At 47.6% G+C, this 10,394-nt stretch overlaps 1 protein-coding gene across 1 annotated transcript in view; it reads right to left on the bottom strand.

Annotated features, from left to right (window-relative positions):
• The window catches only part of F11r (F11 receptor), a 28,013-nt gene extending 20,248 nt beyond the window's left edge, over window positions 1-7,765 (bottom strand). The window contains exon 1 of the mRNA XM_031389551.1: window positions 7,603-7,765. Coding sequence (XP_031245411.1) covers window positions 7,603-7,663 — 61 coding nt within the window. The 5' untranslated portion in view covers window positions 7,664-7,765. The remainder of the gene's footprint in view (window positions 1-7,602) is intronic.
• Between the last annotated feature and the right edge of the window lie 2,629 nt (window positions 7,766-10,394).

Here is a 10,394-nt window from a genome sequence, read left to right as displayed (position 1 = left end):
GCCCGATACCCCCCCCCTCCCGAAACACACTTTCTTCTTCTTTCCAGCCTTACCCCACAGATTCGGGGCTGGAGAGGTAGGTGGCTTGGCAGTTAAGAGACATTACTGCTCCTGCCAAGAACCCAAGTTCAGTTCCCAATACCCAGCTGTGCGGCTCACAACTGACTCTATCTGTCTCCGGGGAATCAGATGCCCAATTCTGGCCACCGTGGGAACCCAAACATTTGTGCTCATATACACATCAATAAAATAAACCAATAAAAAATATGAATAGAGGCAAAGATCGATAATGCCCATTCCAGAAGCCATGGGTTATTAAATAGGAATCTCAATGCCAAATGTGCATAACAATTCCTTATCAATTATTGGTCAGGCAGCTCCAGGGGCCCCAAAACTATGAAGGTATTCCCACTGCTCTTAGCTGTCCACCAGAACTAGGCAGTAAGACTCCACTGTTGTCAGGCAGGGGTGGTGCATGCCTTTAATCCCAGCACTTGGGAGGCAGAGGCAGGTGGATTTCTGAGTTCGAGGTCAGCCTGGTCTACAGAGTGAGTTCCAGGACAGCCAGGGCTACACAGAGAAACCCTGTCTTGAAAAACCAAAAAGAAAAAAAAAAAAAAAGACAGAAAAGTCAAGCTGGAGGCAAATCAGAAGTGTCCTGCCTGCTGGCTGACTTTCACATGCTGGAAGGTACTATGCAGGTAACTGGAAACGTAAAATCATCAATAGTGTTACTGAGCTGTGGACCTTGTGTGCTGTAATCCTAACCTGTCAAGCAAACCATGCCCACTGATGTAATAATGGCACGGCCACTATAGGGATAACCCATTACATTCTGAGTCCAACAGAGGACCACTCCGCTGGAGGGAGGTTATGTCCAGAATCACAGACTCCATCAAAAGAATAGGTTGGGGTGGTCGCAGGCCACAGGCCACAAGACCTGTTGCTTTATTTTGCTAAATGGACATGTTATGCAACAGCCTCCTATTTAATATTAGTCAAAGAAACTTCCTTTTTGCAGTCGATAGTTGTTAGACCCTGAAAAATAAATGACTACTGAGTGTTCACGAGACACCTACATCAATCATCCCCACCAAGGCTCTGAGGACATAGAAAGGGGAGTGGAAAGAATGTGAAAGGGGTGAAGCTGGTGAGATGGTTCAGCATGCACCCGTTCTCCCAAGCCTGAATCCAATCCCTAAGTCCGCGAAGCACTCAACAGCCGACCTCGACTCACTACAATCGCACTCGCGTACATGACAATAGATAATTTTACAGATTGATTTTTAAAAGCTGTATTAGCTGGAGGATGGGGAGGAGGGCTGTGAAAGGCTTTCTTCTAGGCACGGCACAGCTGGTTCATGAGAAGAGACAGCTGTGTTTGCCTGCCCTAGTCTAGACCCACAGAGATTTGGTCAGGGATGGGGACGAACTCCTGGCCTCCTAGCACTCCCTCATTGGCTACTGGAGGAGATGTTGTCTGCACTGGCGTTGCCACGGCTGCATTATTCAGGAACCAATAGCTTGTATCACCACCCGCAAGGCCTTGGTTAAACTCAGTGGATCACAAAACAGAAACAAAAGGAGAGGCGAAGGTCAATGAAATGGTTCAGCAGGTGAAGATGTAGCTGTCAAGCTTGACACCCTTAGGTCAATCCCACGGTAGGAGAGCCAACTCACACAAACCTCCACATGCATATGCACACACAAAGTGAAATTTAAAAAATTTTAGTTCGACAGGTGGTGATGGCGCACACCTTTAATCCCAGCACTTGAGAAGCAGAGACAAGCGGATTTCTGAGTTCGAGGCCAGCCTGGTCTACAGAGTGAGTTCCAGGACAGCCAGGGCTATACAGAGAAACCCTGTCTCGAAACAAAACAAAATTTTAGTTCTAGCCTGGCATGCCTTTAATCCCAGCATTTGGGAGGAAGGAGCAGGCAGATCTCTGTGAGTCCAAGGCTAGCCTGGTTTACAACAAGGGGAGTACCAGGATAGCCAGGGATGTTATACAGAGAGACCCTGTCTCGGAAAAAAACAAAAAACAAAACAAACAAAAAAACAGAAAAAAATGTTTAGTCCTTTAAAAAAAAAACCGGAAAGCTGTGAAATCAGGAAGGAAATTTGCCAGGAGTAAAGGAGGGTAGGTGGTTGTAAAAATGGGATAAAGGCAGGGAGGGAAATGTGCACATGATCAGAATGCACTGGATACAATGAATGGCACTGTCAAAAAAAATCCTTAGAAGTCCTGTCTCAGCTTCAGCAACTACGTTACTGACCCCTGCTACCACACCCAGCACAAAAGTCATTGCCGGCCTTTTGCTCCCAAGGCAGTGTGTGCTTTGTTGACAGCCAGCTGTGTATTCCAGTTGGGGATCCCGCCTGTCGCTTTTGGAAACAAAGAAACAAGTGGGCTTCAATCCTCCTCCCAGGCTCTAGCTGGAGCTCTTCTCTGAATCTCCATGAAGCTTGACCCGGAGGCTGGAGACTTCAGACATAGAACAGAGACCCTTCCCACAGCCCACAGCCATGTTTTTGACGTGAGGATCCAGCCCAGGGCAGACCGGCTACTTCCTTCCACTGTTTTAATAGGAAGCCCTTTGTTTTCTCTTTACACAACATCCTGTTAACTATTAGGCTATTCCTCAAGGTACTTTGATGTCACTAGTTTGTTTTTAAAAAAGGAAGTTGAAAAAGAGAGGAGCCAGCTAGCCAGTTTCTGGTTCTCTCTATGAACACCACCATACCTCCCATCTAGGCATATGAACATCAGAAGACATTCTCAATGTAACAAACAAAAGCTTTGTGGAGGTGGGGCGATGGTGGCGCATGTCTTTAATCCCAGCACTTGGGAGGCAGAGGCAGGTGGATTTCTGAGTTCGAGGCCAGCCTGGTCTACAGAGTGAGTTCCAGGACAGCCAGGACTACACAGAGAAACCCTGTCTCGGGAAAAAAAAAAAAAAAAAAGCTTTGTGGAGGTTGGAGTGACTAGATAAAGAATTTCTGGGCAATAGGAAGACTGTGTGAGTCCTACCACAGAGCATGCTCAAAGCTCTGAAGACGGCAGAAATTGATCATGACAGTGGGGGTGGGGGGTAGCTTTTATTCCATGGCTCCCTCTTGCCTTTTGCAGACTTTCCAGTTTTACCTGTTCAGAACCCTCCCCCATGTCCCCCACTGCGAAGGATAGTCCTGCCTTCCAGGACAACACTCACTTAAGGGACCCAGCATCAAACTTCCTGCCAGCCAGCTGCTTCCTCTAGCCCCACCCCCACCCTGTAAAACAGATGACACAAGCTGGACTTTGGACAGAAACTCGGCTTATCAGGGAGTCCCAGGCAGATGAATTCCAGGGTTTCAATGCCTGGAAAACCCCAATATGCATTTGCTCATAAAGCTACCCACGGCCTCCTCCCAACCCCGAGAAACTTCTTTCTCACTTAACCTCTGCTTTGCACACCTAGCGGGGGTCCTGTGAGCTCTGAGATTCCCCAGTCTCAAATCCAACAGATGTGAAAATCGAGCCCCATGGCTTCCTAATTTACCACATAAAATGTGTGTGGCACTTCAATCTACCTTTGGGGGTTTGGGAGACGGCATGATGGTAACCCTCCCCTTGAATTCCAGCTATGTGTAGACGGTGGCAGATCCAAGCAGACAAGATCATACCTTGCCTATCGTACCAGAGTATAAAAAACAAAACACAGTCCGAGTTCTGTGACTTTAAGACTACTAGCCTGGTCTACCTAGCACATTTCAGGCCACCTAAGGCTACACAGAGGCTCTATCTCAAAAAACAAAACCAAAGCTGGGCAGTGGTGGCACACGCCTTTAATCCCAGCACTTGGGAGGTAGAGGCAGGTGGATTTCTGAGTTCGAGGCCAGCCTGGTCTACAGAGTGAGTTCCAGGACAGCCAGGGCTACACAGAGAAACCCTGTCTCGAAAAGCCAAAAAACAAAACAAAACAAAAACAAAAAAAGAAAAGGAGGGGGAGAAGGAGGAAGAAGAGCAAGAAGAAGAAGAGGAAGAAGCAGCAGCAGCTCGGCTGGGCAGTTGTGGCACACACCTTTAATGCCAGCACCTGGGAGGCAGAGGCAGGTGGATTTCTGAGTTCAAGGGCCAGCCTGGTCTACAGAGTGAGTTCCAGTACAGCCAGGGCTACACAGAGAAACCCTGTCACGAAAAACAAAAACAAAAAACGAAAAAAAAAAAAGAGAGAGAGAGTAAGAAAGAAAGAAAGAAAGAAAAAGAAAAACCAAAATAAGAAGAATCTCCAGGCTATATTAAAAACCAAAATGTAATCTAATAATCTAATGCACAATGTAAGCCTCGTTAACATTTGCATAACAAAACAATAGAAAAATATACAAACGAAACTCTGCCAGGTAAAGGTGCGGGGGCAAGAACGGAGTGGGAGTGAGCTACTCCACCCTTTGATAGATTCTGAATCTCAAACTCAGTCAACCAATGTGTGTTTTGAATAAACAATTTTGGGAACCACAGTAGCTCTGTTCGAAGGAGAACAAGGCTGGGGGTTCGGGGTCCCTTGGCAAGTCCAGGTCACAGAGATGCTGAAGAGAAGAGTCACCGCGGAGAGCCTTCCAGAGCCAAGCCCAGCCTGCTGGAGTCCTGCCCGGCATTTTCTCCGCCTAGGGGTGGTCACCCACTAGTTTCTAGCTTCAAGAGAACGATTATTTCCCCAGGAGGAAACAGTAGAATGACTTACCAATCTACAGTTTTGGGGGAAGTCTGCTCCTGACCAAATGTTGGAAGGGTTTTCTTCAGAAATACAGCAGGAGACATCCCAGATCTGACCAAAACCCAGGAGGGAAGTGGTGGGTGTGGGTGTGTGCACACTCTTGAGGAAGGTAAGAGCGGGCAGGGCAGAGAAAATGTCAGCATTCCAACCTGGCTTACTTTCCTCCCTTCTGGATACAATAAAAGTTGACCCATCCACTGGCCCCTGCTTGTAGCTGAACCCTTTCCAAGTTCAGGTTCTCCAGGGAATGAAACGCAGCATTCTGGGTCACCAGTCACAACTCCCCAGGCTCAGCCCTCCCAGCCTGTCTGTGTATCCTGCCTGTTGAGTATCTCAGGCCGGAGCTCATACTAGCTCGCTCTTTCTTTCCCTCCCTGACGGCAGAGCCCATGCATGGTGAGGAGTAACTCAGGAAAGCAAAGAACACCAGGGCAAGCTGTTTGGGCTTCACGCCCGATGCCCCCACGAGAGCCCTCACTTTAAAACTTAGTAATCGTAAAATAAAAAAGCCCTGCCATTGGAAACTTTTCCTGCTTCCTTTGACCCAGTCTCATAAGGACAGCATTCTTGCACCCTCACAAAATCCAAAGGGGTAATAGCCGGCCAACAGTAATCCCTTCATGTATACGTAATATAGCTATTAACTCCATTGATCCTCATGGCGTGCGGACGACAAGTATTATTACTTCTGTTTTATAGCAGAAAAGACCGAGCTACTAGCCTAAGGTCCGAAGACAAAGAAGCACAGCCTGATGACAAGGCCAGCCTGACATTCCCATCCTCATTTGCACTAACCAAATCCCTCCCCCCCTCAGGCCTACCTTGATTTCAAAGTTGCACTATGCAGTGTATTCCCCGACCCGCCGCCACCCCTGCACGTTATTTTTTCCCTAGGGCCCACTGCCCTACCAAGCAAACGCACCACCTCAGGCTTCGTTTGAACCACGGCTGCTTGCTCAAAATGATCCTGTCACAATCCTTGTGGCAGTGTGAGCTAGAATCAGTGTAGGAAATCAGGGGAAAAGAAAAGGCAGGAGGGAAGGGGTTGGAAGGAAACCGGCTCCAGGAGTTTACATAAGCCTAACAACTGCAGTCACTGATCCAGAGGAAACAGTACACAAAACAGGAATGTGGGTGTGGCTAACAATCTAAGATATGAACAAAAATGAAACAGGGGATGGCCGGGCAAAGAAAGGACGAGGGGATGGAGAAACAGCAGTAGAATTCAAAGGTGAAGTGAGAAGACTCTAGGGGAAGGGATTTTATTAATAAGACAGCTGATTCTGATACGGTAGTTTGCCTGAGACGCTGGATCTCCAGGAATGGGAAGTCTGGGGACTCTGGTTCCATCCCCAGCTTCTACCCTCTTATAAAACTGGAAAGGTCATTTCCTCTCTCCAGACTCATTTCCTCATCTGTACATTGGAGAGAAGTAGACTCACCTAATGTCTAGGCCACTCCAAGGGGTTACAGTTGTAATGAGAAACAAGGGATCCATCTCTCCAACTTGGGGAAGGAGTCCAATCTTTTTGCTCTCCAAAAAGGTATCAAAATGAACTGCCTTTAGAAGACAGCAATAGTGACTGTGATGGTTTATTTCCTTTACCCTCTCTAAAATACAAACCTTGAAGGAAAACAGATTCATACAGAACACATTCCAACAAAACAACAGTAGTGTGTGACACTCAAGAATCAGACATAGCTGCCGGGTGCATGCCTTTAATCCCACCACTTGGGAGGCAGAGGCAGGATTTCTGAGTTCGAGGCCAGCCTGGTCTACAGAGTGAGTTCCAGGACAGCCAAGGCTGCACAGAGAAACCTTGTATCGAAAAACCAAAAAAAAAAAAAGAATCAGACATAGCACACGCAAGTCCCTGGGTTTGGTCCTCAGCTCCGAAGGGTGGTGGCAGCGGTGGGGAAATGAGACAGATAAATATACAGGTGCTGACACACACTGACCAAGGGAACAAACCAACCAACCTCACATTCTCAACCTCATACAAACACACCTCGAGTCAGTCATGCCCCAGCATGCGAGCCTGGTTGTTTCTCAGGAAAGGAGTCGACAAAGAAACAAAAAACTCTCATTCCGGGCAAAGGGGAGGGCATAGTTCTGGCACTAAGGAAATCCAGCCAACCAATAGACCAACTCTTCCCCAAGGGAGTCCTCACTCAGTCAACAACCTTAATTAACGACTCCTCGCTAGCTATTCACAAAAGGAGTTCCGAATCTGAGAAATTCTAGAGAATTCATTTCTTCTTCAGACTCTGAACCACGGCATTAATCCCAGAAGGTCTACAACTTCATCAAGAGGGAGAGACCCCTCTACAAAAGCCAGGAAAAGAAACCTTCCCTACCCACCACCCCACTCCCCACTCCATTTCCTCCTAGGACACTTGAGCCAAGGAGTCCGGGTGAGAGGCTCAAGGCTTCTCTGAGACCTCCGAGGAGGTCGGAAGGGCAGGATACCCCTTCCCAGGAGCATACTATGGAGCAGAATGGCTAGCAAAATAGTTGGGTGTGGGAAGGGTCCTCGGGTCCTTAGGGGAGACCCAGAACCATGAGCCCTCGCGGGTTATTTTTGATGCTTCCGCAGAGAGGGTACTCCCGGCACTGAGTGGGAGGTAGGGCCACAGATCACCGGCTTGGGGGAAGGGAGCCAGCCAGTCTCCCGGTGGGGGAGGGGAATGGAGAGTGACCAGACCCGGGCGGAAAAGTGGACTCCTAGGGCGAGGCAGGCAGGCAGGTTTCTGGACTCCTCCCTTCCCGACGGCGCGTGGGGGATCGCCCTCTTCCAACTTCTCCCGAACCCACTTACTCCTCCGAAAACTCTGGGAACTCACCCAGGATCATAGAAGTGAAGAGAAACAACAGTTTCCTCCCGGCTTTCCCCTCGATGCCCATTACAGTTACAATCCCGACGCGACAGGAGCCGCAACTCCGATGGGAACAGCCTCGCGATCCACTGCCCTGGGCTGGACTCTAGCAGCCAGGTTAAGCCCGGCCCGCCTTTCTCTCCACGCCCGGTGGGCGGTGCCCAGCTGCCCTGCGTTCCGATTGGTGAAGAGAGAGGGAGCTCCGATGAGTGACTCACCGTACGCAGGTGCAACCCCGAACTTTTCCTCCCTCTTGAGTCCGATTGGTGGCTTTCACCTCTAGAGACCTCTCGTTGGCCCAGGAGACCGTCGCTTAAAGAAACCAAGGCCTCCTCTTCGACAGGTAAGGGCATCCCCATTGGGCAGCAAAGCAGGCAGAGAGAGCCTTTCTGGCTGCCCGGCCCTTGATAGTTATCTCTAAAGAGGCGGTGGCTAAGGTCACTGCCTGTGAGATGCAGGAATGCGCTTGGTTGATTTCTCTTCCATTACTTTTAAATTGCTTGATGCTGCAGAATCTGTAGTCCCTCCCCCCTTGGTAAGTGAAAAACATAATATGGGAAAGTGTAGGGAGCAGGTTGAGACAAGAGAGACATCTTGACTACCCCAAACTGGGTTGCTCTCAAAAAAGAAACCTGAATAGACAGATACAGGAAACCTCCCGAAAATAAAAGCTGACCTACCCTTCCTTGGAGGACTGGGAAAATGTCTTTTATACATACACATAGGATCTATGTCAGTAGCTCCTTTGCTCGGCCTTACATTCAAATTAGCTTTTGTTTTCTAGACCAGAGCTGGCTATGTCGCTGAGGCTGGCCTCAAACTGTGAATCTTCCTATAAAAACGGCTCTCCCAAGAGGGACAGGAAGATTGGGGGCTCAAGGCCAGTCTCAGGTATCTAGTGAGCTGTAGAATAGCCTGGGATTGATGAGACCCTTTCTCAAGACGAAGAGGAAGAGGAGGAAAAGGGAGGGTAGGAAGGAGGAAAAAGCAGCCTAGTGTTTTATGCTTGTAATCCCAGGACTATAAAAGACGGGGGCAGGAGGACTAGGAGTTTAAGGCTATTCCTGACATGGTTGCAAACCAGAGAATAGCCTAAACTACAAGAGAAAACAGGCTGGAGAGATGACTTAGCAGTTAAGATGCATGCTACACTGGGCTTGGTAGTTCATGCCTTTGATCCCGGCACTTGGGAGGCAGAGGCAGGCGGATTTCTGAGATGGAGGCCAGCCTGGTCTACAGAGTGAGTTCCAGGACAGCCAGGGCTACATAGAGAAACCCTGTCTCAAAAAACCAAAAAACAAAAAAAAACAAAAAAAAACCCACCACCACCACCAATCAAGTTTACCAAGCATCTACTGGATGAGACTGGAAAGTACAAATAAATTAAAACAACAGTTCTGACTTCAAGGTTGGCAGTTATAATAAACAGGACAGTACGTAACCAAGAAAGAAACTTTGTACTACTAAACTGAAACAAGTATTTGGGTATCTGCCAAAGGCAAACTTGTTATTCACCCTCAAAGAAAGTTGAAGTCCTAAAGTGAGACTTATACACAGTTTTGTGGTTTATTTGGAATGATCTCATTTTAGCCAGGGCTGATCTGCAACTCACATGGAGCCCAAAGAGTCCTTGAACTCAGTGATGTCTCAGCCTCCCTAAACACCAAGATTATAGTGTGAGCCACTCACTATAACCTGTTGGGTTCGGGATGGAAGCTGAGAAAGCTCACTTCAGGGACAGAAACTTCAAAACAAAAGCTTTTTTTTCTGAGTGATCAGGAGGTGGCCAGTTTGAGATCTGAGCCACATCCCCAAAGACGCTGTATTGCATTTTTAAAGGGTAAAACTGCAAAAGGAGGAGGGGCTTGGGTGAGCCGCAGGGTCTTCCAAGCATCTTTTGACATTAAGGGTTAAGCACAGCACTGTTTGTTGAAGATTGGGCTTCCTCCAGGACACCTGGCTTGAAGGCCTTTAATTCATCCTTTTAGACATTGGGTCCAGAATCCATGGCTCTCCTTCATCCTCCTAGACAGTTGGTCCAGAGCTCAAGGTGATAGGGGAACAAAGGAGCTGATTTGCTGCATGCAGTTAATGAGGGCTTGACAGGCTTGGGTTATATATTTTTACAACTTAGGCACCTCCGTTAAGATAACAGCAAGTTTTACATTCTTTTCCCAGCTTAACAGACAATTAAGCGAACATTTGGAGGGACAGGGTAGGAGTGTCCCCTCAGCCTGGGAATGTGAACCTGGCTTGACCCTGTTAACAAAATGTGAGAGCAAAAATGGGAGAGTTGCCTCAGAGATGGGCTGGGTTCTGGCGGCTCTCCTCTTACATACCTAATAAATATGTACAAATGTTTATTTAATTCCCAACCCCTGAGCTCTGGCATTACACACAATTTTAAATTATTATTTTCCCCTGATAGCCTTTCTATTAGAAGAAAAAAAAAGATTTTAGGAGCTGGAATAATGGCTCACTGATTAAAGAGTGTGCATTGTTCTTCCAGAAGACCCACTGAAATTTTAGCCATATTGGTTTAAGGGGGGTTTTTTGTTCTGTTTTTGGGATTTAGTTGGTGTTTTTTTGTTGTTGTTTGTTTTGTTTTGTTTTCTAGAGACAGGGTTTCTCTGTGTAACAGCCCTAACTGGAACTCGATTTGTAGACCAGGCTGGCCTCAAATTCACAGAGATCCACCTGCCTCTGCTATCATATATATATATATATCTGTGTGTGTGTACTATACTTTATTTAGTGAT

Source organism: Mastomys coucha, unplaced genomic scaffold, assembly GCF_008632895.1.
Source record: "Mastomys coucha isolate ucsf_1 unplaced genomic scaffold, UCSF_Mcou_1 pScaffold1, whole genome shotgun sequence".
In the NCBI taxonomy this organism is placed as follows: domain Eukaryota; kingdom Metazoa; phylum Chordata; class Mammalia; order Rodentia; family Muridae; genus Mastomys; species Mastomys coucha.
This window is presented reverse-complemented; position numbering and strand designations above follow the sequence as displayed.